This window comes from Tursiops truncatus, chromosome 8 (genome assembly GCF_011762595.2).
Source record: "Tursiops truncatus isolate mTurTru1 chromosome 8, mTurTru1.mat.Y, whole genome shotgun sequence".
In the NCBI taxonomy this organism is placed as follows: domain Eukaryota; kingdom Metazoa; phylum Chordata; class Mammalia; order Artiodactyla; family Delphinidae; genus Tursiops; species Tursiops truncatus.
The window spans coordinates 101,781,407-101,808,118 of NC_047041.1; the positions used below are offsets into that span (position 1 = coordinate 101,781,407).

At 53.5% G+C, this 26,712-nt stretch overlaps 2 protein-coding genes and 1 non-coding gene across 3 annotated transcripts; 2 read left to right on the forward strand and 1 right to left on the reverse strand.

Annotated features, from left to right (window-relative positions):
• The first annotated feature begins 47 nt into the window (after positions 1-47).
• On the forward strand, positions 48-2,357 carry DRAP1 (DR1 associated protein 1). Its single transcript, XM_033861114.2, has 7 exons — positions 48-337; positions 582-654; positions 764-857; positions 1,151-1,270; positions 1,391-1,484; positions 1,702-1,790; positions 2,141-2,357. Exons 1-7 carry the CDS (start codon positions 296-298, stop codon positions 2,244-2,246), a joined length of 618 nt encoding a protein of 205 aa, XP_033717005.1. The 5' UTR covers positions 48-295; the 3' UTR covers positions 2,247-2,357.
• Positions 2,358-14,924: 12,567 nt separating this feature from the next.
• On the reverse strand, positions 14,925-15,031 carry LOC117313484 (U6 spliceosomal RNA). The gene has a single exon (XR_004527990.1). It is a non-coding gene; the product is annotated as a U6 spliceosomal RNA (small nuclear RNA).
• A 2,993-nt stretch (positions 15,032-18,024) lies between these two features.
• Positions 18,025-26,296, forward strand: TSGA10IP (testis specific 10 interacting protein). The gene is made up of 8 exons (XM_033861683.2): positions 18,025-18,171; positions 19,045-19,178; positions 19,280-19,968; positions 20,138-20,285; positions 22,412-22,582; positions 25,100-25,199; positions 25,411-25,535; positions 26,162-26,296. Exons 1-8 carry the CDS (start codon positions 18,025-18,027, stop codon positions 26,241-26,243), a joined length of 1,596 nt encoding a protein of 531 aa, XP_033717574.1. The 3' UTR covers positions 26,244-26,296.
• The last annotated feature ends 416 nt before the right edge of the window (positions 26,297-26,712 follow it).

The window sequence follows — 26,712 nt, forward strand, 5'->3', positions numbered from 1 at the left end:
AGGCGGGCCTGCGGGGGGCGGGGCTAACGCTCTCTCTTCTGGCCTTGGGGGCGAGCGGGAGTGGCGGTCCAGTCCGCGACAGACGCGCACCGCCTGGGAGGCTCTAAGGCGAGGGCGCTCGGGCCCTGCGGCGGTGTCGTGACCGGCGGCGCTAGGACCCTGTGGGCAGCGGCGGGGGCGGAGCGGGCGGCACCAGGACCCGGGGGAACCGCGGCGGGCGGGCGACGAGCAGGCCCGTGGGCCGGGAGGCTGCGGGCGGCGGCGCTGGGCCCGGCGCGGCGAGAGAGGCCCCGAGATGCCGAGCAAGAAGAAGAAGTACAACGCGCGGTTCCCGCCGGTGAGCACGTGGCCAGGCCCCGGAGGAGCGGGCCGGGCTCTCGGGAGGCTCCGGCCCAGGCCCGGCTAGGGAGTAGGGCGCATCGCGATGTTCGGGGGCCCGGACGCCCCGCCCCCTTCCGTGCCCTCTCAGCGTCGGTGCCCCCCGCCCCCTTTCTCCTGGGATGCTCCCTTTCTCTCCCCCCACTTAAGCACCCCTTCCGGGACGGAGGCGACGGGGTCCGAGCTCTCTACCCCCTCCCCAGGCACGGATCAAGAAGATCATGCAGACGGATGAAGAGATTGGGAAGGTGGCGGCGGCTGTGCCTGTCATCATCTGTATCCTGTTGGGGGCTGGTCGGATTGAGGGAGGTGGGGGAGGCCGGCAGCCTGGGGTCGCTTTGTGTGGGCTGGTACACCACCGGGCGTTCTCCTTGACCCCCCTGAGCTCGGGCGCTCGAGCTTTTCCTGGAGTCACTGTTGAAGAAGGCCTGCCAAGTGACCCAGTCCCGAAACGCCAAGACCATGACCACGTCCCACCTGTGAGTGGCTCTGCTCTGGGAGGGCCCGGTTGGGGTCCTCTTCCAGGAGTTCACACGCTTAGGAGAGGCTGTGCCCTGATAGTGCGGGAGGTAGGAGGTGCTGGGAGATCAGCAAGGCCTCAAAGACTAGTGGGTTTGAACTTGGGAGGAGGAGTTGAGTGTTCTAGCAAAGGGGGGGATGGTTGGGATTGAAATTTTCCAGGCTCCATTCCCCTGACATCCAGAGAGCCCCTTGCTGAGGGTGCAGATGGCTGTGCCCCACCTGAGTGCCATCCCCTCCCCACCTCTTCCAGGAAGCAGTGCATTGAGCTGGAGCAGCAATTTGACTTCTTGAAGGACCTGGTGGCATCTGTGCCTGACATGCAGGGGGACGGGGAAGAAAATCACATGGATGGGGACAAGGGTCCCCGCAGGTGGGGAGCCAGGGTCCAGTGTCCAGGTGGGGAAGGCCAAGGCCCTTGGGGTTGGGGGTGGCTGGCGGGTGGCAAAGGAGGGGAGAGACCTCTGGGCAGATGCACTATACCTTCCTGAAGGGGCCGGAAGCCAGGGAGCAGCAACCGGAAGAATGGTGGGATGGGAAGCAAGGGCAAGGACAAGAAGCTGTCGGGCACAGACTCGGAGCAGGAGGTGAGTGCGGCCCCAGCCCTCTGTCCTGCCCCGCAGGGCAGCCTTGCATCCGGCCAGGCCAAGCTGGCTGGAGGCCTGGTCCCAACCTCACCTGTGAGCTTTTCGTTTTGGTTTGTTTGCTTGTAAATTGGGGCTACGGAGGTCCATCTCCTATTTCTGCTTTCCAGTGATGAGCCCATGCCTTTCTGGTCATTTCTCATTCCTGCCTTATTCGCAGGATGAGTCTGAGGATACAGATACTGACGGCGAAGAGGAGACACCACAGGCCCCACCCCAGGCCAGCCACCCCCCTGTCCACTTTCAGAGGTAAGCAGTTCAGTGGCACCAAGAGAGGGCTAGCCGACCCCAAGGCTGACTTGTCCCTCCTGGCCTCCCTGGCCACTTGGTTCTGTTGGTTGTAGCAAATTTCAGGGATAGGAGGGGAGGAACTGAGGAGACCTTAAAGGCTGAATACTGTGCTCTCAGAAGGTCCCCTCCCCCTGGGTGAGGCTGTGTGACCTGCCCTGGATCCTTCCCCTTTCTCGGCTTGGCTCCGTGTTGGTACAGAGGGCGCTGGGCTCCAGAGCTGCCTGTGTGGAGGACCGGGTGGGGCTGAGTGGGCAGGAAACTGCACCAGAGAGTGGCCTGATCTTCCTTTCCTGCTTTCTGCCCTGCAGCCCCCCGACACCCTTCATGCCCTTCACCTCGTCTCTGCCTCTACCCCCAGCACCCCCAGGCCCCTCAGCACCTGACGCAGAGGATGAAGAGGATTATGACTCCTAGCGCCCTCTGCCCCCCAGGCCCCACCCCCTTTTAGTTGGTTTTAGTTGCTCTGGGGGGAGAGAGAAGTTAGAGCTGTTCTTAAATTTATTAATAAAACAACAATAAAAGGGAGCACCAGTGTCTGTCCCAGCTTGTGTCCAGCGCTTTGTGGCCTCCTTCCCGTCCATCCACCTCCTTCCCCACGCTGAGCTGGGGCCAGGAGCCGTGGTGGTCTGGACAGCAGCTGACTGAAGGGAGGGGCCGGAGGCCACGGTTCTGCCAGAGCAAGACCGGGGGGCTGATGGAAGGAAGGCGGATCAGAGTGGCAGAGGGCCTGAGCCAGCTGGTGCCGGTCATGCTGGGAGACAACCTGTCTCATTGTGCTGTGTGAGCCTGGGCAGGTTTCTGCCCTTCTGTGAGTGGCCTCTTCTTGTCTGTCTAATGGAGACCATTCTGCTCACTCTGGGCTGCTGCAAAGGGACAGACGGGACAGGAAACGGCAACACTCTTGTAAACAAGAGCTTGGGCCAGTTGCCTTGCAGGGCGTGTGGGGAGGGGCAGTGGGAGCAGAGGTACGTGGGGTTGTGGCGGCCTTGAAGGCTGGCTTGTGAGCGAGCAGGCTGTGACCCTGAGCAGACCCTGGAGCTGCGGGCGCGAGGTAGATGTGTGTCTTCAGGGAGCAGTGGCTTGGTGAGGCGGGCGGGGAGGCATGGCGTGCTGTCGGGAATCCTGGACGCTGATGACTGACTGCATCAGGGGCAGGGGATCCTCAAGGACTCCCAGGTTTCTTTGGGTGGGGCTGGGGGAGAATAGGAAGAAGAGGGTTAGCAAGATCTCGAGTTTGGCTGTGATGGGTTTGGGGTGCCTGTGAGGCCACTGAGGAGAGGAGTGGAGTGGGCGCTTGGACATAGGGGGCTAAAGACAGGTGTGTGAACCTTGAGCATCGGGGAGAGGGGAGGGCTGGGGCAGACCACCAAAATAGACTGAAGAGCAGCCAGCCCAAGGGCCCCCCAGGAGCCACTGCGGTGCCCACCCAGGGGCATGTGGGAGGAGGGAGAACTCAGCTGTCGGATGCCTCAGTGGCTTGGGGGTTGTGGACGGGACAGCGAGGTGAGAAACTTGGAGGTGAGTGGAAGCAACACTCAGAACCGTGGAGGGGAGGTGGGAGAGGGCAGTGGCTCAGAGTGAGGACGGAGGAACGGATTGGGGTTTATTTATTTATTTTAATTTTATTTTTTTGCGGTATGCGGGCCTCTCACCATTGCGGCCTCTCCCGCTGCGGAGCACAGGCTCGGGACGCGCAGGCCCAGCAGCCATGGCTCACGGGCCCAGGCGCTCCACGGCATGCAGGATCTTCCCGGACCGGGGCACGAACCCGTGTCCCCTGCATTGGCAGGCGGACTCACAACCACTGCGCCACCAGGGAAGCCCCGGGGGGGTTATTTTTTAAGATGGCAGAAATGCAGACTGAAGGGGCTGAAGGGATGGGAGGGGGGACTGATAGAGTGAGGTGGGGTTGCCCGAAGCCAACCCCAGCCTAACTGGGGAGAGGGGTTGAGTAGGTTTTGGTGGGGGACTGAGGTATTCGGTTTTTATCTGATGGCGTATGACTTCTTTGTGAAGTGGGAGGCACCATGGCAGGCCTGGGTGGGCCCAGGGCAGCTGGAGCCTGAGGGCACATGGGTCTTGTCTGCTTCTCATCTGCTCCTGCTCTAGGTGTAAGAAAGGAAAGCCCCCGGTTCCTTTTGGGGAAACATCCCTACTCAGCCTGTGGTGTGTGCAGCTGACTGCACTCCGTGGGGTTGAGGCATGGGAACCGCCAGCCTGGCCAATCAAACAGGCTCTGACCGCCGTGAGTACGTAGGCAGTGTCATGACCCCAGTGGGCAACACACCTGAGCCCTGGGACTTTAGGTGGGACCCTTGGGAAAGGGTTTTGACAAGATCGCCGCTGGCTTCCGCGTGGCTCTGGTGGCAGCAGGGAACCCTCTCAGGAGTCCAGGTGAGGATGACAGTGGCCACACTGGGGTAGCAAGGCTGGCGGAATGGAGGCTGGTGGGTGCTGAAAGCTGCTTCCCACCCCAAAGGGTGATTTTGACTGAGCACAGGGCCAGCACAGCAGTGCCCGGAGGCTCAGAGGCACCATCTTCTGGTAACATCTGATAACCTGGACCCTGATGCCTGTATACCTTGGACTTCCTAGTCACGTGAGCCAATAAAAAAATTTTTCTCCCTAGAAGCCAGCTGGCTTTCTGTTACTTGTAACTAAGAGAGCTCTGGCTGGCAAGGACTGTGCATGGGAGGTGCTTCCTGTTGGCCCCGGAGAGGGAGCAAGCGGTTTTCTCCAGCAGCAAGTTGGGCACAGTCCCAGGGAGGGTGAGCTTCTGGGGTCCACGGAGCCGAAGGCCTGCCAAGCCATGCAAGGCACGTGGGTGGGAGACAAAGAGACCCTGGGAGCCCGTTGCTGGGATCTGTCCAAAAGGTGAGATTTTGCACGGAGAGGGTGGGCGATGGCTGGGGAAGGCGAGGAGGCAAGGGTGCAGGGAGCAGCCTCCCTTCATCCAGGAGGTGCAGGTGGGAGTGAGACGCCCAGGAGCCGCTGCCCTGGGTCTCTGCATCCTCAGCCTGTTGACTCAGTCTTGACAGGGTGCTTATGAGTAGAACCTCATTAGTCCCGGATTCAGATCCTGGCTTCTCCACTTATTAACCTTGAACGAGTTCTCAGCTTCTCTGTCTCAGTTCTCTCATCTGTAAAACGGGGCCTAGTTATTACCTGTGTTAGTTATATGTACTAAACTCTATGTACGAGTTATACCTATTAGTTAGGGTAAAGGGTTAATGTAACAAACTCAATATGTGTAGGTTGAAATACAATAGAAATGTATTTCTTGCCCACGTAAGGTTCATAACGGGGTTTCTCTGCTCAGTGGGCCGTGCTTCTCCAAGAGGGACTTCTGGGCCCAGGCTCCTTCCATCTTGTGGCCCCACCACCCTCAACTCATGGCTTTCAAAGTCACTGCGGAACGGGGAGTCTCAGCCTGCGGAGGTTTTCCTGGGCCAGGGCTGGAAGTGGTCCCATTGCCTCTGTTTACTTTCCCACTGGACCTGTCACAGGGTCCCACCCGAGGGAGGCTGGGGAAGGTGGTCTAGCCAACCTGGGTGACCAGCCAGCTTCTGCCGCAGGACCTCATGGGCCATTGGGAAGGGCCTGACCCAGCCTTTGACGAGTGTTAGGAGTGTGGCCTCCTGAGGCAGAGGGCAGGGGCCCCAGGGAGACAGTGCTTCTGGCGGGGCCTGGCCTCTGGGTGCCTCCTGGGAATGGGAAAAGATGGCTCTGCCCTGCCCTCTGGGTACCACTGGGCACAGGGAGGGGCAGCCTCTCAGTACCCCATCTGCAGAGCTCTTCCTGGGAACCAGATGATTGTCATTCTTTATTGTCTGTCCACTGGGGAGCCTTGAGCCTGAATGCCTCAGCCCGGCATCAACTGTGCCCCAGGGTGTAAGTGTGACCAGTGTGTGAAAGAGGGAGCAGCTGTGACCTTCATGTGAAGAGTACAGACCCACCCCTCCCTGCCAAGTGGAAAGCCCCCCCTCCACAGCCCATTTAAGGATCCATTCAACAAACGTTTATTAAGCACCCAACATCATCACCCAGCAGGGAAATGAGTTGCCAGCCACCCACCAGAAGACAGAAACTAAGAAGTCTGGGAATTCCCTGGTGCTCCAATGGTTAGGATTCCACGCTCTCACTGCTGCGGGCCCGGGTTCAATCCCTGGGTGGGGAACAAAAGTAAATAAATTAGATAAATAAACAAAAAGCTCTTTTATTAAATAAATAAAATCTGATACCACCTATGCTAGGGTAGAGGTGGCGACGCCAGAACTCACACTGCTGGGGTGAATGGCAGTGGGTGCAACCACCTTAGAAAACGGTTTGGAGGGAAAAAAAGAAGGGACTTTCCTGGTGGCGTGGTGGATAAGACTTCACACTCCCAATGCAGGGGGCCCCGGGTTCGATCCCTGGTCAGGGAACTAGATCCCACATGCATGCCGCAACTAAGAGTTTGCATGCCACAACTAAGGAGCCCTCCTGCTGCAATTAAGACCCTACGCAACCAAATGAATAAATTAAAAAAAAAAGAAGAAAGAGAACGCTTTTGCAGATTCTCATCGAGTCTATCAACATACGCTTCCGTGTGACACGGCGATGCCACTCCTAGGCATACGGCCACCAAAAGACACGTACAAGAATGTTCATAGCCCCCAACTGGAAACAATCCAAATCCGATCAACAAGAGCATGAATAAATAAATGATAGGATAATATATAATAAAACAGAAACACAAAAGAACAAACCACTGTGACACGCAGTATCAGGACGAATCTTATAGACATTATGTTGTGCAAAAGAAACCTAACAAAAGAGTGAGTGCACGCTATGACATAATTCATTTAAATAAAGTTCAGGGACAGGTGAAACTAACCGATGGTGATGGAAGTCAGTGTAACGATTACCTTGGGCTGGGGGCTGATGGGGGTGGTCACTGGGAAGCCTTCTGGAAATGTTCCATAGCTTGAACTGGGTGATGGTTATATATAAAAATATACTAAGCTGCACACTTAACGATACACACACCTTTATGATACAACATAAAAACTTTATTTTATCTACATGTCCATTGAGAACCTACTGCACACCAGATACTATTCCAGGTAGTGGTGATTACACGAAGAAAGCGTTTCTTGGAGTTCGTTTCTGATGGAGAGAGACAGACAATAAAGAAGATAAATAGTATGTCAGATGGCGATAACGTGTACTGGGGAAAAGGAAGCATAATAAAGGAGTGGGGAATCCCAGGCAGGACAGGACGGGTGGCCCCAGCCATTCTATGCAGCGTTCAGGGGAGACTGATAAGGTGAGATTTCAGTAGAAAGCCCTCTTAAGTGAGGAGTGTGCAGGCCACAGGCTATCGGTGGGGAAAGAGCAGAGGGGACAGTGAGAGCAAAGGCCAGGATTGAGATTTGATCCGCTCAGCTTTCCCTGTGGTCTCCCCCAGCTCCCACGTCCTCATCCACCACCCGGGACCCAGATTCAGGAGGCACCAGCCCTGTACTCAGCCCACCTTGGCTAAGGGGTGTCCTTCTGGCATTGACGGCCCCTCAGGGTCCCAGAAGCTTCGTGGAGGGAGAGAAGGTAGTGGTGTGGGCTCCTCCCCGACACCTGCCCCCCGCCCCCCGGGGCTGGCACACCTGGAGTCCCCAGGGGCTGGAGGAGGAGGTGAGGGGGAAGGAGGGAGAGATAAGGGGTGGGAGTGACCTCACCCACCGCCCACTGGCCTGGTGGACTGATCTGCAGCGCTGTGTATCTGAGTGCAGCATGACCCAGCGTTGTATCTGAGTCCACTCTCTCGGAGAGGTGTTCCCATCACCTCCCATTTTACAGAGGAGGAGACTGAGGCTCAGGAAGTGGGACGAGTGCCCCGAGTTTGCTCATTGGCACAGAGATGGGCAGGGGCTTGTACACTGGCCTGCCTAGGGGTCCAGAGTGTGGGGAGGTGGAGTTCTGAGGTCCCCCCATTCCTTCTTGGGTGTGGTAAGCTTGTCTCCAGGACGTGGATGGGACCAAGTTCCCACTCTTCTAGGCTATAGGAACTGCGGCAAGGGAGTGACACCTGTGATCCAGGTGCTCCACCAGGGTCCTGGTCCCTCCTCTCCTTGGCAGAGTGTTTGGTGAGAGTGGCAGGTAGCTCTGGACTCTCTCAGGGGGTTCCTTGTAGCTGGGGAGTGGGGCAGGACCTGGGCGACACTCACCTCCCATCACCAGAGTGAGCTTTCTTTATTCTGAAATCATGTCCTTCCTATTTTGTGTGCTTGTGTGTATTCAAATGTTATTTTTAGAAATGGAATAAGCGCTAAGATTTCTGCACCCACCCCAGTAATCAGAAAGCTACAAAGGAAAACACAGGATCTCACATGAGACCCGTCAGATTGGCAAGAACAGAAAGTCAGATAAGGGAATTCCCTGGCGGTCCAGTGGTTAGGACTCCACGCTTCCAATGCCGGGGCCAATCCCTGGTCGGCGAACTAAGATCCCACAAGCGCCAAAAAAAAAAAAAAAAAGGAAGAAAGATAAAACTGATGGCTGGTGGGGAGGTGGGTACACAGAAGTCAGGTGCTTCTGGCGTGTTTGAAAGGTCAGTATGATGGCTAAGTGACTTCCAGAAGTTCCACTCGTGGGTAAAACCTCTCCCAAAGAGAAAGACATGCCCTAGGCATGGTTAGAAGTGGTGAAGTATTACAGGCTGCCAAGCTGTCTGTCACTGGGGTGCTGCATGGCAGGTAGCAATGTGGACAAAGCTTCAACATATCAGAAAAACAGAAAAATGTAGAACAAGATCTATAGCACAGCAGTTTTTATGGAAAGTCAAAACACAGACAAGCACAGCAATGCCGTATATTTCTGCCATTTATTCTGTGACCTTGGGCCAGTGACTTAAGCTCTCTGTGCTTCAGTTTCCTCATCTGTAAAGTGGCGACAATAATAGCACCTCTTGGGCTTCCCTGGTAGTGCAGTGGTTAAGAATCTGCCTGCCAAGGTAGAGGACACGGGTTCGAGCCCTGGTCGAAGATCCCACATGCTGCGGAGCAACTAAGCCCGTGGGCCACAACTGCTGAGCCTGCGCCCTAGAGCCCGTGAGCCACAGCTACTGAGCCCGCATGCCACAACTACTGAAGCCCACGCACCTAGAACCGGTGCTCTGCAACAAGAGAAGCCACCGCATTGAGAAGCCCCTACTCGCTGCAACTAAAGAAAGCCCGCGTGCAGCAACAAAGACCCAACTCAGCCAAAAATAAAATAAATAAATTTATATATAAAAGAAAATAATAGCACCTCTTTCAGGGACGTATGATGAATAAATGAGACGTGACATATAAAGTGCTTAGCACAGTGCCTAGCACATGGTAAGCACTCAATAAATGGTGCCTGTAATTGACACAGATGGAAATCAATGCCTGGAAGGCAGACTGGAAGGACATGCTCTAGACGCAGAAGAGTGGGGCGCTGTGGGGAGCAAGAATGGGAATGGGGATGGGCTGAAAGGGAAAGTCCATTTTATTTAATTAATGTATTTATTTTGGCCACGCCTCGCGGCTTGCAGGATCTTAGTTCGCCGACCAGGGGTCGAACCTGTGTCCCATGCAGTGGAAGTGCGGAGTCCTAACCACTGGACCACCAAGGAATTCCCAAGCAAAGTCCATTTTAAAGGAAGGCTTTTCAGGACCCTGGTGGTGCCTGAAGTGCTCAAACCAAAGAGATGAACAGCTAAGTCTATGCACTCCATGTTTAAAGCAAAACCAAAAAATATTGTCAATTGTCATCTTCAGAATGGGCCAAACGAATTGATCCTCCTAGACAGTGTCCTATAAGGACAAGTAAACAGTGGCCCTGCAGTGCTCTTGGGGTCATAGGTATTTCCTTCCTTCACTCACTCGACAAATATTTCCTGAGCACCTACTCTGTGCTAGGCACTGCTCTGGGCTCTGGCGAGAAGAGCACAAAAGAAAAAGGTCAACCTGCTCCGATGAACAAATGTGCAAACAACCAGTTTGGGTGGGGGGTGCCAGTGAGGCCGGTGTGTGGAAGCAGCAGCCAGCAGGTATGCAGGGACCCTGGCCATTGGAGTCCTCACCCTTCCTTGTTCCTGTGAGGGGCTGGGGTGCTGCCCTTTTTTCCAGCCACTGATTCTCTCCCACCCCTGCCCTGTGCCCAGGGCTGGTTTCACTTTCCCCTTCCCCTAAATTCTCTGAGTTTTGTTTCTGTCTGTGGGTTCCCCGCCCCCGCGCACCACCTTTGTCTGAAGTTACATCTGAAGTAGCAGGGAAGCCAAACAGTTTCGGGGCGGGGGACGGAGGATGAGGTAGGGGCCGGGGCCTCCATTGCTCCTCCAAAGGCCCCACTTCATCACTTACCTGGTCCCATCTCCCCGTCAGGATCCACCTCCCTACCATATTCCAGGGAGCAGAGCCCTCACCCCCACCAAGGAGTCTGGGCTCCGGGCTACACTCCTTGTATGTATTTTGTATTTTGGCACCACCCCTTACCAGCCTTGTGGCTTTGAGCAGATAACCCCACCTCTCTGTGCCTCAGTTTCCTTAGTATAAAATGGGCCTCATAAAAGCGTTGTTAACAGAGATATTTATAGAGATCTGCTGACCACCTGCTTAGTGCCAGGCTGTGCTAGGTGCTGGCCTTAGGCTGTGAGCAAACCAGTTCCTGGTCCCCGTGTACCTGACCCAGTGGAGGCGCGGAGTCCTAACCACTGGACCGCCAGGGAATTCCCTTAACCAGTTTTAAGTGAACAGTTCAGTGGCACTAAGTACTGTCACGTTGTGCAACCACCACCATTCTCCATCTCCAGAATTTATTTCATCATCCCAGACTGACACTCTATTCTCATTGAACACCAACTCCCCATTCCCCACTTCCCACAGCCCCTGGTAACCACTGTGCTACTTCCTGTCTCTATGTCATCGACTATTCTAGGCATCGTATATAAGTGGAATCATACAATATTTATCCATATGTGTCTGGTTTATTTCACTTAGCATAAAGTCTTCAAGGTTCATCCATGTTGTAGCATGTGTTAGAATTTCTTTTTAAGGTTGAACACTAGTCTATTAATGTATATACCATATTTTGTTGATTCATTCATCCCTCCACGGACATTTGGGTTGTTTCCTACTTTTTTTTTTTTTTTTTTTTTTTTTGTGGTACGTGGGCCTCTCACTGTTGTGGCCTCTCCCGTTGCGGAGCACAGGCTCCGGACGCGCAGGCTCAGCGGCCATGGCTCACGGACCCAGCCGCTCTGCGGCATGTGGGATCTTCCCGGACCGGGGCACGAACCCGTGTCCCCTGCATCGGCAGGCGGACTCTCAACCACTGCGCCACCAGGGAAGCCCTTGCTTGTCTTTTGAATATATCCTGGGCAAATAAGTTTGACTAACACTGCCAGGGAGAGAGGTGAATTTAGTTCATTCACCCAACAAATATTTATTGAGCACTTTGGTTGTACCAGACCCTGACAGGGGCTGGGACACAGTAGGGGCTTCGTGGAATCTCTGATGAAGTTTCGTAGATGATGCTGGACACAGGCAGTCTTTCTCATCGGGGGAACAACTCAGATGTCTCCACTTGTGGAAAGAAAGTTACACAGTGTACAGATCGAGGCCCCAGGAGGAAGGGATATTCATCCATGCTGCCCACTGCCCACCTGTGAATGGCTGCAGAAAAGAAGAAATTAACACGTCCCCTCCCCGATGCTGGCCAAGCCACGCAAAGCTAATAGCCTTTTTACTTTACTTCCTCACTTGCTCCCCATCTCTGTTCTATAAAAGAAACCGGCATTCAGACCCCGATAAGATGGTTTTCTGGGCACACTAGCCCGTCATCTTCTCAGTCTGCCGGTGTTGTGAATAAAGTCACTACTCCTTGCCTCAAAGAAAAAAAACAAAACAACAACCACCTAAATCAGGGACTTCCCTGGTGGTTCAGTGGTTAAGACTTTGCCTTCCAATGCAGGGGGTGTGGGTTCGATCCCTGGTCAGGGAGCTAAGATCCCACATGCCTCGCAGCCAAAAACAAACAAACAACCCCCCCCCCATAAAACAGAAGCAATATTGTAACAAATTCAATAAAGACATTAAAAAAAATGGTCCACATCAAAAAAAATCTTAAAAAAAAAAAAAGGCCCTGAATCAGCCCCCATCACTTCCTCCCCTCAAAATCTTCTACTGTGAGGCTACTGTGACAATACAAGATGCGCGGGATATAATAAAGGATAATTTGTCTCCCAATGTCCCTCTAAAATTCCAAAGGAAACTTGTCTCTATGCCCTCAGATGAAGTCGTGACTTTCTGTGCCATGTTTCTCCACAGTGCTGGCCAGTTCCCACCGTGGCTCCGCAGCCTTTCTGGAAGTCTCCTGTACCCTTGATCCACTGGGCTGCCACGACTTCAGGTAGCCCATCTCAAGCTCTCCAGGCAGCTTTCTTGAAACACCTCTCCCCAGATTTGGGATTAGAAGGCAGACCCCAGCCCTAGTCCCTGAGGGGAGTGTTGGGACTCCCTTTCTAAATCAATCTCATCACAAAATTCTCCTTCCAGAATCCACCCTCCCAACCCTTTATAATCTTCAAGTAGACGGGGGGTTTCGCGTGACAAAATGGGTCTTCTAACATCCTCTCACACTTTCCATCATGCTTAGGACCAATCCCAAGACCTTCCCGTGGCCACTGGGCCACATGACCCGACTTCCGAGCCCCCAGAGAATTTAAAATGCCATAATATCAAAGAATATTACAGAAACTGACACAGCAGTGTAAAATAGCTATACTCCAATTTAAAAAAAAAGAATGTTACAAATAATTGTATGTCACCCAAAATAAAAACTTAATCAAAGTGAAGGCCTTTTCAGAAAAGTGTGAAACGCCAAAATTGGTACAAAACTATCAAAAACTTCAATAGATCAATAACCAGTAAAGAAGATTATAATCTAAGACTCCAGCGCCAAAGGGTCCCAGTGGAGCCCACCAGACTTTCAAGGAACAGAGAGATGGTCCTTATCTTATACCAGTTGTTCCAGAAAACAGAGAATGAGAAAAGGCTGCCCACTTCCTCAGGTGACTCCCAAACCAGAAAAGAACAGTATCAGAAAAGGAAAAGTGTAGAGCATTTCACTCTGAACACAGATGTTAAATTATGATCTAATAGCATAAAATAGAGAAGAATGCCCCACCTAGGGGTAGGGAAAGGACTTCTTAAGACATCCAGAATGCAAACCCTCATTCAAAACATTTATGGATCTGAGCACATCAAAATTAAGTATTTCGGGCTCCCCTGGTGGCGCAGTGGTTGACAGTCCGCCTGCCGATGCAGGGGACGCGGGTTCGTGCCCCGGTCCGGGAAGATCCCACGTGCCGCGGAGTGGCTGGGCCCGTGAGCCATGGCTGCTGAGCCTGCGCGTCCGGAGCCTGTGCTCCGCAACGGGAGAGGACACAGCAGTGAGAGGCCCGAGTACCGCAAAAACAACAACAACAAAAACAAACAAACAAAACAATTAAGTATTTCTGCTCCACAAAGGCCATCAGAGATAATGTTGATAGATAGCTGGTTGCAACCTAGTGAATGAAGAACTCCTGCAAGTTAATAAGAAAAAGCCAAGAAACACAATAGAGAAATGGCCATGAGCAGAAACAAGTACCCCTGAACTGAACTGAACTGAACTGGCCCAAAGGCAAAAAATTAATGAAGATGGGGTCAAAGAAGTAATCAGCACAATTCAGTTAAAATTACAATGAGATACCTTTTTTTTCATTCATTTTATATATACATATATGTATTTTTCTTTTGGCCGCACCGCGTGGCATGTGGAATCTTAGTTCCCTGACCAGGGATCGACGCCGTGCCCCCTGCATCGGGAGCACGGAATCTTAGTCACTGGATCTCCAGGGAAGTCCCTAAAATTTATTTTTTTATTGAAGTGTAGTTGATTTACAATGTTGTGTTAATTTCTGCTGTACAGCAAAGTGACACAGTTATACACATATATACTTTAAAAAAATATTTATTTATTTATTTGGCTGCATCGGTCCTGGTTGTGGCACACGGAATCTTCGTTGCAGCATGCAGGATCTGTTGTTAGGGCGCATGGGCTTCTCTCTAGTTGTGGCACACAGGCTCAGTTGTCCCATGGCACGTGAGATCTTAGTTCCCCCACCAGGGATTGAACCCGCATCCCCTGCATTGGAAGGCAGATTCTTAACCACTAGACCACCAGGGAAGTCCCATATATACATTCTTTCTTGTATTCTTTTCCATTATGGTTTATCCCAGGGAGATACCCTTTTATAACCATCAGGTGAGTAAAAATTCATCAGGTGAATACTGATGTTTGGTGAGGGTGTGGACCGACAGAACTCCTTATCACTTTTGCAGGCATATAAACTGGTACAACTTCTTTTTCAAGCAATCTAAAAAGAGATATACATTTGTTTCAAGATCCCACACTCTCAATCCTTGGTAAATAAGCCCCAGAAATTCTCGTGCAGATGTACAAAGAGGCGTATACGAGGACGTTGACTGCAGTGTCCTGTGTGGAAACAGAAGTTGGGGGCAACGTTGGCATCCAACCTCAGGGGAATGCATAGTAAAGCGTAATGGAAGCAAACTACAGAACTTTAGGCAACAGTCAGAAACAACAGACAGCTTCTCAAAACGTGGCGTTCAGAGAGAAGAGTAAGGAACAAAAATGAGGTCAACAGCATAATACATTTATATAAACTAAAACCACCAATGCATAAACACGATATTAGATACTTCACAGAGCCATTCCTATTTAAGTGAGATGGGAATGAAGAGCAAAGATAAAGGAGAAAAAAATGCTAAACCAAAACAAGAGATTGACCTTGTATCCATTGGTGATTCTCATACACTGTGAAATAAGGAACATAATCAACTCAGCGCCCTGTGCCCGAGGACCAGAAGAGAAATGTGCAAAGGACGCGAACAGGGAATTCACAGAGGAAGCACAAATGGCCCATAAAGATAGGAAAATATACGCATCTCACAAATAATGAAGGGAATGCAAGTTATAGCAACGAGTTCGTATTTTTTCACCTATGAGATTAACAAAGATTTTTTTTTTAATATGGAACGCTTCACAAATTTCCATGTCATCCTTGTACAGGGTCCACGCTGATCTTCTCTGTGTCGTTCCAATTTTAGTATATGTGCTGCTGAAGTGAGCACAGCAAAGATTTCTTTAAATTATACTATGTTTTGCTGGCGAGAGTGTAAACACTGTGGATTGAAATCTATATTGATTGAGCATTTGGGGACAGTGATTAAGCGTTATCAAAATTAAATTGCTGACAGCTAGCAAGTTTGCTTAAAGGAACTTATCTTGCAGAAATACCTCACGTGCAAAGGCGCATTTCCAAGGATGTCACTGCTGCAATGTCTGTCCCAGGGAAGCTAGCAGAAGCTGTGTGCGTGTCTGACAGGAGGAGATGAGTTTAGTACATCATGTCAGACATATGGTGACAACCAGTGTGAAGGCTGAGGTAGCTCTGCATGTACTGACATGGAAAGATAAGCATAATATACTATTAAGCAAAAGAAGTATGATGTCACTTTCGTTGAGAAATTACACACACACACATGCAAAATCACAAGACATTAAAAAGGTCCACGGTTTCAGGTCTGTTTTGGCATCGAAGGCCAAGCATAAGTCAACAGTGCAACGGCTCCCGTGTTCTGAAGCAGGTGCTTGTGGTGGGACCTGCAGGTAGATGGGGCAGATGGATCACACAGGACCTAGTAGGCCATGGTAAGGACTTCTTCTTTTACTCCTCAAGAGATGGGATCCCGGGAATTCCTTGGCAGTCCAGTGGTTGGGAGTCGGCTTTTCCACTGCAGGGGGCCTGGGTTCCATCCCTGGTTGAACTAAGATCCCTCAAGATGTGCGGCGCAGCCAAAAAGAGAGGGGGTGGGAATCCATTGGAGGGTTTTAAACAAAGGCAGGACAGGCTCCAGTCTTAACAGGATCACTCTGGCTGCTGAGTAGAGAACAGACTTGGGGCAAGAGCAGAAGCTGGGCGCAGGGGCTACTGCAGTGATCCGGATGAGAAGGGGTGGGGGCTTGGGGGAGCGTGCTAATGGTGGTGGAGGGGAGAAGTGGCTGGATTCTGTGTGTATTCTGAAGGCGGCACCAGCAGGGTTTGCTAATGCTTGGGGTGTGGAGAGTGAAGGAAAGAGAGGAGTCCACAATGACACCAGAATTTTGGCGTGAGCAGCAGGAAGGATGGATGTGGCCTTGACTGAGATGGGGCAGATGGAAAGTCTGAATTTCAACATGTCAAATTAACTAATATGCTTATTCATCATCCAAGTGGAGTTGTCGAATGGGCCATTGGATACGAGTCTGGACTTTGTGGGAGAGGTCAGTCCTGAGATATGTAAACTCGGGCAGACCTGGAAGGTGATAGATGTCTTTTAAGGCCAGCAGACTGGAGGAGCTCACTTGAGGAGTGAGTGTGGCTGGAAAGGTCTGTAGACACCTCGTGAAAATATTTACCTGAGGAGCCCAGACCCGTCCTCTGCCAAGGAAGGAAGTAGCCCAGAGTTTGTCCAAAAAATCAATTCGATGGGGGTCTGGAGGGGACTTGCTCTCTGAAAATGGAGCAGCCCACACACTTGCCCTTCCCCTGGGGTCCCACGGGTGACATTCAGCAGAGGAGGTGGATGCGCGGGGCTGGCGGCCCACCAGAAAGAGCAGAGTTGACCTATTTTGAATGGAAAAGATCTTTCCCTGGAGCGTTACTTAGGTTGTTCAGTGAAATGTGCTCATTGCAGAGGTGCTACTGGGATGGAGTCTGCAAGCAGACAGGGGTCCACAGCAACAAAGCTCTGAGCAAAACACGCCCGTAGGGCATCTGCTGGGATTTACTTCCACGAGCAGTCTCACCGGGGCCGCACTGTTGACTGATTAATAACAACTCTCACCTGGCTGTTGTGACGAGCTGTGGAAATGTTCCATGATGCATGTGTGTATATATTAACTGATTTAATCCTTGCCACAGCCCTAGAAGGTAGACACTGTTATAACCAGCCCCACGTTGCCCATGAGGAAACAGAGAAGGTACGTGACACGTGGAGGGGCTGGGATCTCAACCCCCGTGCTTCCTCTGTTTTTTGGGGTTTTTTTTGGCCATGCCCTGCAGCTTGCGGGATCTTAGTTCCCCCAGCAGGGGTCAAACCCGTGCCCCTGCGGTGGAAGTGCGGAGTCCTAACCACTGGACCGTGGGGAAGTCCCTTTCCTCTGTACTCCTGACCATCGTACTCTGCTGCCTACCAATAGTCATCAGTGATTTTTAGCAGTTTTAACCAACATTTACCGAGTGTGTTGCCTTTGTGATTTCATCGAATCCTTGCAACAAACCTACGGGATGGGCCTCTGATTCCAGTTTGGCAGAGGGGAGAAGTGACTTGCCCAAGGTCACAGACCGGTGAGAGGCTAAGCCACGCTACTCCATCTCCGGGGCCTCAGCTCGGCACCAGGTCCCTATACTGCTGGTCACAGTGGTCAGCTCCCGGCATCTCACGGGGATTTACCGTGTCAAGGCTTTTTGGCGATGCTTAGAACTTTGGAATGAGAGCTGCATGTTCTTCCTCCAGAGCCTCCTCAGTGCTCTGGTTTGCCTGCTGCCTTGTTCCTGGACGTGGTATTCAACTTCCTGGCCTTTCCTGTCCTGTCAGGGCCTCGGAGGGTAAGTGGTTTGAACAAGATCTTGTTGTGAGGGTTCAGTTTGCCCCTTACATGGCCTCAGCAGGGGCTGAGGGGCAGCAAGGAGGCAGGCAGAGGGAGAGGGACACGGCAGGCGCCGTCTGCCATCTTCGTAGGGTGTGGGGACCCTTTGAGATGGAGAGTCCTGAGACCCCTTTGATAAATAGATGGTGAAACACAGGCTGAGCAAGGGCAGGGGGGAATTGTACTCGGTCAACGGGGAGTCCTGCAGACTCAGGAGCAGAGGCAGGCCTTGGCCCTGGATCTCTGGACTCCCAGGCCTGGACTCTTTCTCAGCATCCTGCCCAACTCTCCCCTCCGGAAGGAAGTAGGACTTATATATATACCTTTCCTGGCCTGCTTTTGCCAGAGCCCTTGAGACTGGCTGAGGACTGGTTGCCATAGAGACGGTCGGACAGGGAGTTCCAAGGTTGGCAGATGTGGGGCGGGGCGGGGGATGGGACAAGACACCAACATGCTAAACGCCCACCAACAGTTGGTAAGGACCGCATCGGGGAGACCAGGGCAAGACACACCACAGCAGGCTCCAGGGACGGTCCCATGTCTGCTCAAGCTTCTCTCAAGCATCCCCCAAGCTGAGCAGGTGAGGGGGGCTCCTTGGGGGGATAGCCAACGGCCCAGAGGCAGGTTGGCTCTCTGGGGTGGGGAGGCTAGGGCTGAGGGAAGCCCTTGAGAAGCCACGAGACTGGAGCTGAGGCCCAGGTGAGAGTCAGGGAGGCCCCAGGCGGGCAGGGACTACAGGGAGGCCTGCAGGATGTCGGATGAAGAAAAGGATGATGCCCAGGGATGACTCCCAGGCTTCTGATGGAGCAACTTCTGCAACACTGCGGGAGGATCAGGATTTCGGGAAAGACAATGCGTTTTTCCCACTTTGGCTTAGTAAGTCCAGGGCCCTGTGGGGCATTCAGAAGAGCTATCCGGAGCCCAGAGGCAGTACAGTGCAATGGTGACAAATCTGGGCTCTGGAGACAGACTCAACACACTCAGGTCCTGGCTCCACTTACCGGCTGTGTGACCTTAGCCAAGTGATTTCACCTCTCTGAGCCCCAGTGTTCTCATCTGCATGACAGGGGTGATAGCGAATATCTACCTCATGGATCCTTGGGAAGGTTAAACGAGTTAATACTTGAAAGTCCTGAGCACCCAGTAGATGCTCAGTAAATAGCAGTTGTTGCTATTTTAATATTAATAATTCAGGTCATGATCAGTCAGTTTCAGTGGTAACAAGGGCCCAGAGGGGCCAGCCTGACAGAAAAGAATGGTCCTGGGACTTCCCTGGCGGTCCAGTGGTTAAGACTCCGAGCTTCCACTGCATGGGGTGTGGGTTCGATCCCTGGTCAGGGAACTAAGATCCCACATGCCGTGTGGCACAGCCATAAAACAAACAAACAAAAGAACAGGAGGGTCCCCTGGGGGAGCTACTCAGAGCTGGGCCTCCTCTCCTGTCTTTGCCCAGGGGAGTCTTGGGAGCAGTGATGGTGTAATTCAGGGCCAGCAGCAGAGGTCTGTGAGCGCAGGGCAGATGGCAAAGAAGGACCGGAGGCCCAGGGACCGGAACAAGAAGGGGCAAGGCTCTGCTGAGGCTGAGGAGTAAGCAGCTGCGGAGGGGCCGGGGGGCTGCTGGGTGCCAGGCCCCAGTTGGGGCCAGCGCACAGACCCTGACCCCTGCCCCTTGCCCTCTCCCTCCTCAGTCTGGTCCCCTCTCCTCCTCGGAAACCCTCCTTCCCCTTCCAGTGGGTCTGGGAGAGCTTCACCACAGATGGCCGGGCTCCGCTTCAGCCGGGCTCCGCCTCGGCCCCTGGCCACCAAGCCCTGCCCTTGCCCCCAGCGGTCCATCGGCACAAGTCCAGGCGCAAGTCCACGGCCAACAACCCAGAGGCCCGTGGCTCCTGCTGGAAGACAGAGGCGCCAGATCCGGAGAGGAGACAGCAGCTCAGGGCCTGTAGATGCATTCCCATCCCTCCTGGCAAAGCGGGGGGCCAAGAGCCGGAGCTGCCTGGGAAGAGCTCAGGATCGGGGACGGAGGCCGAGCCAGAAGGCCTGGGCGCTGAGGTGGCCGAGAGGGCTCTGAGCCCCGGGGAACCGCCCCAGCTCCCCAGAAGGGGGTCGATCTTGGAGGAGGAGCCATTTGCAGAGGCCACAGACGAGGCCGAGGAGGGGGAGCACAGGGTCCCCCAGAGAAGGAGGGCTAGTTCTCCAAGAAAGGGGCGGAATTCTGGCGAGGAGGCCTGGGACGAGAGTGAACTGCGGAGCCAGGGGAATGGCTCTGGCTCCAACAACCTCCGAGGACCACAGAGGAGGAGGCCAAGGGCCAGGGAGCTGGAGGGGCCGAGGAACCTGGAGAAGCTGCAGAGGCAGCTGCAGCAGGACTTGGACTGTGGTGAGCGTGGGACTCAAGGCCCGGGTTCCCCCACGAAGCCGCACAGTGCGGAGAGGGGCTGGAGCCAGCCACCTGGCTGGGCTGGGCTGGGCTGCGCTCCAGGTGCGGGGAGGGATTGCCCAAGGGGCCAGGAGAGACGGCAGTGCCTGATTTGTCCCTCTGTGCACAGATCCCGAAAAGCTGCCCTGGGAGCCATCGCGGGCTGCTGTTCAGGCCTCCCGCTGGAACAGGAAGGCCCATGCCTTGGGAGCTGATGAGACTTGCCTGTTTGCACACTTCCCTAACCGCACCTTCCACAAACGACAGGAGGCCACCAGGTGAGGTGGAGACGAAGAAGGGTGGGAGCAAAACACAGGGACTAGAGAAGGAGCTAGTTCTTCAGGAGACAGTCATTCATCCTCTCATTCATTCCTTTATTTATCCATTCACCAGTCTTTCTGATCATCCAACCATCTGTCCATCCATCCACCATCCACCATCCATCCATCCATCCATCCACCATCCATGCATACATCTGTCTGCTTGGCCAACTGTTTATTGACACAAGCCAGTTTTCATTCACTTCCCATCTTCTATCCATTCATTAATTTATTAGCTAAGTGATTAATGCAACATATATCAGGTATCTGCTCATGGGTCCTCAGGATATAAAGGTAAAAAGACTTGGTTTCAGCCCTAAGAAGCTCAAGGTCGGCTGGAAAAGGAGACAGATGGGCAAAACAGCGACAATGGCAGAAGAGTTAGATCATTACTATACTTAGGGCTTGAACGAGAGACAGTGGGAGCAGAGGGGAAGACAGATGGGGGCTGTTGACAGTGTCTAGGTGAGGGTTGATGAGGGCTTGGACCGGGTGGCCATGTGAGTAAAGAGAGGGGGATTTATTTAAAAGATATTTGGAGTGGGCCTTGGTGACAGTGGGCCTTGGTGACAAGTTAGAAGTGGTAGGTGAGAACCCATTCAGCATCCTGATAGCACCCTTCAAGTCTTATCCTGTTATCCTTCCTTGAGACCTTTCCATGCTTCCCAGTGCCCTTAGGACAAAGCCCAGATTCCTTGGTAAGGTGTTGGGCTGTCTGTCCATCCCTTTGTACAGATTGAGGGCTCCTCCACGGACAGTGTCAGCTCTTTTTTTTTTTTAATATTTATTTTATTTATTTATTATGTTTTTGGCTGCATTGGGTCTCAGTTGCGGCATGTGGGATCTTCTGTTGTGGCGCGTGGGCTGCTCTCTAGTTGTGGTGTGAGGGTTTTCTCTCTCTAGCTGTGGCGTGCTGGCTCCAGAGAGTGTGGGCTCTGTAGTTTGTGGCACGCAGGCTCTCTAGTTGAGGCGCCTGGGCTCAGTAGTTGTGGCACGCGGGCTTAGTTGCCCCGCAGCATGTGGGATCTTAGTTCCCCAACCAGGGATCTAACCCGCGTCCCCTGCATTGGAAGGCAGATTCTTTATCACTGGACCACCAGGGAAGTCCTGGTGCCAGATCTTTTTGATCACAGCCCCCGTCTGGCACCCTAAAAGGACCTGGCACATAGTTGGTGCTCAATAAACACGTGCTGAGTGTATGTCTGCCTATCTGTCCATCTTTCTATCTGACCATGATTCAGCTGTGCATGAACTCATCAATACTGAGTTTCTGTCTGTGTCAGGCACTGTGCTAGGTGCTGGGGATACATTGGTGGTGCAGAGGACAGACAAAGGATCCTGCTCTCATGAGGCTCACATTCTACTTGGGAAGGAGGATAATTGATAAAGAAATGAACAGAATGTATAGCTAGAGATAGCAAGTCCCTGGGAGGTAGATGGGGTGCTGAGGTCTCATTTTCTCTGACCTTTGAGCAAAGACCTGATTGACCAGAGGAACTGACCATCACATCTGGGGGAAGAATGTTCCAGGTGGATCTAGGTGCTGTCTATTCAACCGTCCACACCATCCATCCATCCTTTCATCCTTTCATCCACCCACTGATCACCATTTGTTTCTTTTTCCCATCCATTCATCCGTCTGTCCCTCAAACCCGTAGGCATTACCCTAGCTCCTACCAGATATAGGGGTCAGAGAGAAGAAAAGATCTGGGCCCTCCCCTCAAGGAGAGCTGCTTTGCAAGGGGAAGTTGGCGATACAGGTGAGGTCATGGGTGTGTGTGCTGAGCTCCACAAGGCTAAGGACTGTCCGAGTTGGGGTACACCCCTGGCTGGAGTAGGCAGGAAGCTTCCAGGAAGCGTAGGGAAAGACCTTGAGCTAGGCCTGAGGGCTGAGCCCCCAGAGTCAGCCTGCATCCTGTCCAACTTCCACAACAAACCCCATTCCCCAGGCCCCTGGATCTCTGGGCTGCAGCAGTCCCTCCCTCCAGGCCCCCATACGCCCCTACCTGCCCCTGGCCCTCCATGAGGCTCCTGGTTCCCTGCAGACTTCTCCCACCCCTCTTCCTTTCCTCTCCCCACCCAAGAAACCGGCTGCAGGCCTGGGAGCAGCAGCAGCAGGAGAAGCGGCAGCAGGCCGAGCTGCGGCGGGCCCGGGAGCAGCGGCTACAGCAGCGGCTGGCTCAGTGCCTGGCAGCCTACATACCCAGAGGGAGCCGGGGGCCGGGGGCCGCCCAGCGCAAGCTGGAGGAGCTAAGGTAGGCCGGAGCTGCGGGGGGCCTGGAGGGGAGAGGGCAGGGAGGCGGTGCTGGGTGTCAGACCAAAGGACCAAGGGGAACCTGCCCTCACCTTCCCACGGGCTGAGCTTCCAGGGCCAGCCTCCCCACCAGGTGGGCAGGTCGGGCCGCTTTACAGATGAAGACACTGAGGCCTGGGAGGAGAAGGGGCTGGGCCAGGATCACCTTGTTAATAATAACAATTCCTGCAGCTGTCGAAGGCTGAAGTTTAAAATGTTCTTCTTGCATTATCACACTTTCAAATCTTGTTTTCTGATTTCAAATGCCAGGCGTGCTTACTATAAAAATTCAAATATTACAGAAATAGTTCATGGAGAATGTGAATAGTGCCTGTGATCCGGCTCCTGGAAACAGCCATTGTTCGTGGTCAGGGGAAGAGTCATCTGTTTCATTTTCTTCCTATATTTTGATCATAAAAAAACAAATTCATATTTAAAAGCAAATCTTTCTTAGACTCATAAGAGGAGAGTGAAGTAGGTATCATCAGCACTCCCATAATTTTACAGATGAGGAAAGTCAGGCTTCAAGAGCTTAAATAATTTGTCAAAGGTCACAACAGAGGGGCAAAGCTGGGATTCCAACCCAGGCAGCCATTCATCTGCCCTGCTATGCTGCCTCGGAGAGCTCAAATGCCCAATCTTCAGATAAAGTGCACCAGGATCTTCCCCCCAAAGCCCAAGCTAGGGAAGGAGATAACTCAAGTAAATATGATGACCGATGCCCTTGACACTGCGGACCTACGGGGTGCAGCTGGCACCCAGGCAGCCCTTTCATCCACGGAGAAGCGCTAGGGCAAGGTGAGTTGGGCGCTGCTGAGAGACTACAGGGTTCCTGCCCTGCGATGGGGCCCCTGAGGACTCAGGGGGGCTCTGATCACCTACTCTTTGAGGCTCAGCCTCATCACTCCCAACTTTACAGATGAGGAAACCAAGACTCGAGAGGTCGCGTGTACTTTAAAGGAATCCTTGGCCAGTGATCGGGGAGATGCCTTCTCCCTGCCGGACCTCAAGTTCATTGTTTCTTCACATGGCAGGAAGTGGAAGGCCAGACTCCAGTGGCAGATGTCAGTGAGAGGAGCGTTCCAAACGCACTCCTTTCATTTTCGACTTGGGAGAGGATATTTCCCACGGGGTGTCTCAGCCCTTCCAGCACGTGAACTTTGCTCTGAGCTTCATGGGAGACTCTGCCCTTCCCGGGAGGGTGGGCACAAAAGATATCTCCCTGTGGTAGGGAAGCTCCGTACTTTACTTTTATTCTGAGACAGGGCTGACATCCACTGACATCACTTCCTTTCTCGCTTAGAGCTCCAAGACATGGGCTTCCTCTCAATTCTAACAGAAATAGCATCAAGAACCAAGCAGGAAAAATGTACACAACCTCACGGGCAAGACCGAGACTGAATGCAGCTCATGCTTCCCCCACTCCCCACTCCTTGTAACTGCTGTAAAATCCCCTCTTGAACAGTGAAGACTTCTCTTTGCAGTGACTTCTGTTCCTGGCCATGGTTTTCAAGTCCACCTTTTTCTCGAACGGAGGAAGTTTCCTTCTCTGGCACATAGCCAAGGGGCCTGGCCCAGCAAGCCAGTGTTTTCCACAGGGCTCAGCATACTTGCCGGAAGTCCCAGCATGAGTTTTGGAGTCTTGTGTGCCTCTCCTGTCCCGTTCTATCTGTGGGTGCTGCCACCATGCCCTTCGGCCTCTCTCGTGTGCTCTTCAGAAGGATGCCCGGTCCCGTGTGTGGTGTAGCCAGAGGGCCCCTCACTGCCAGGATGCACGGCTTGCGAGCAGACAGATTTCCGACAAGCGCACAGACTGGGTTTTTGTAAATGGGATTGTGCTTCTCCAGTGGAACCTAGATCTTTCTGGGATGTGTTCTTTCATTTGCAGTACATTCTTTAGTTCCTCTGTCCCATTTTCTAAACTATCGGCTTATAAGATCCACAGAGAATGCTGGCAAGCTTGTCCCATTCGGGCTATAGCACAGAGAAGAAAACTGAACCCAGAGCCCAGACTGGGATTTTGCCCAAAGTCACAGCCAACAGTCACAGCGTCTCCTCACAGGCAGAGTGTGAGAGGGTGCAGGGGTGGATGCAGAGAGGGGAGGGCTGTGCATGCAGATGTCCAGTTGCTCAGAAGTCAGTGCTGGCCCCTCTCCCTTGGTGATGGCTAGGAGGAGGGGCGAGCCTGGCACCGCCTGCAGACCTGGGTTCAGCGCTCAGTCCCTCACTTCCCAGCTGTGCAACCTTGGACAAGTCCCTTGACCCTCCTGAGCCTCAGGCGTGTCATGGGTAAAATGGGACAGATGATTCCCGCCCCACTGACCTCAGGAGAAATCCAGGGCAAGGATGGAAATCAAATGGTTTTGTAAAGCTAAGGGCAGGAGGACAGAAACCGAAAGTTCTTAATGAGGACAAGTGGGCTCAGGAGGGGGCCGGCTCGTGTCCACAGTTAGCCGCCCAGAGGCCCGTCTCCCTGCAGGCGCCAGGAGCGACAGCGCTTTGCTGAGTACCAGGCAGAGTTGCAAGGTATCCAGCAGCGGGTGCAGGCCCGGCCCTACCTGTTCCAGCAGGCCATGCAGGTGAGGCTAGCACCTGGGCAAGCATGTGGCTCCCCAAGACCAGAGCTTCTCACTGGCCGAGTGGGTGGGGAGATGAGGTGGGCGTGGGCCCCCTTAGCGGGACCCCTGGGCTGCTGCCCATCTGGAAGCCCTGGGACCCCCTCGGTAAGCAGAGGCTCACTGTGTCCTCAGCAGCCCAGGTGAGAGAGGAACCCCGCTTCTCTCTCCTCAGGCCAATGCCCGGCTCACTGTGACCCGGCGCTTCTCCCAGGTGCTGTCGGCACTGGGACTGGACGAGGAGCGGCTGCTGGCTGAGGCAGGAAAGGGGGATACGGAGGGCACCCCCAGGAAACCCAGGTGAGGCCCAGCTGTGGGGAGGAAGGGCATGGTCACCAGCACTCTGCGCTGCAGGGCCTCATCCACCTGTCACCCTGCCCTGGGGAAAGGCCGAGGGGACTCCTTGAGCAGCCACATGGATCTACCGTGAATTCAGTCCTGCCCCGTCCACCCCCTGGCCTGGAGGACTCTGTCTAGCTTTCGCAGTCAGCAGGGCCTTCCCCAGGCGCTGTCCTCCATGTCACCCAAGGAAGGCGGGGCCAGGGTTATTTTCCCCACTTCCGATGAGGAAACTAAGGACCCCAGGGGTAGGGTCTTGCCCAAGGACACAGGAATGAATAAGCAGCAGAGCCTGTCTGGGAACCTGCAGCCACCTGAGTGGCCACACATCAAGCCCCCACTGTGGGCTGGTGCCACGCTGGTCACTCCACCTACCCTCATGCTTTAGAACAACTTGGTGCAGAGCAGGGGTTATGAGGCTTGAGGAGGGGAAGTCACTTGCTCAGGGTCACACAGCATAGGAGCCAGATTTGAATCCACAACATCTGTGATGATGGCCTTTCCCCTTCTACAGCCCAGGTCTCCTTGGTTATGGGAGTGGGGAGCTGCACAGCCCAATGGCCTCTATCTGTGTCTTTATCTTTAAGGAGCCACAGGTCAGTGGGAGTGAGAATGGAGCACTCTTCTCAAGAGTCCCCCAAAGAAAGAACCCACTGGCAGCCAGCCTGACAAGCACTCCGCCCCAAGCCCAGACCGAGAGTCCAGTCCCTGAGATAAAAATTAAATGCTTTGTGGAATATACACTGTGGGATTCCTGGTGGTAGTGGAAAGAGGCTGCAGGTTGGGAGTAGGTGGTGGCAGGTGGGGTATGCAGCGCTCTTGGCTGGTTCCCAGGACGAGGAACTCTGGCTGTTCTGGCTGCCCCCTCCCAGCACACACGGCTCTGCCTCTGCCCTGAGGACTGAGTGGGGCATCTCCAAGAGCGAGAGCTGCAACCCCTAAAACTGCTGGGTGCTGGAATTCAAGAGTGAATAGGACACAATGGCTTCCGCCTTTGGGAACTCCCAGTCCTGTTGGGGAGGGGGGCGGACCATTAAAGGGGCGCACGGTGTAACAAACGGGCCGCCAGAACGATCAACTGTGAGGCGGGGGTGTCAGGAGGGATTGTGTGGTCTGAGCTTTTACATTTAAGCAACTT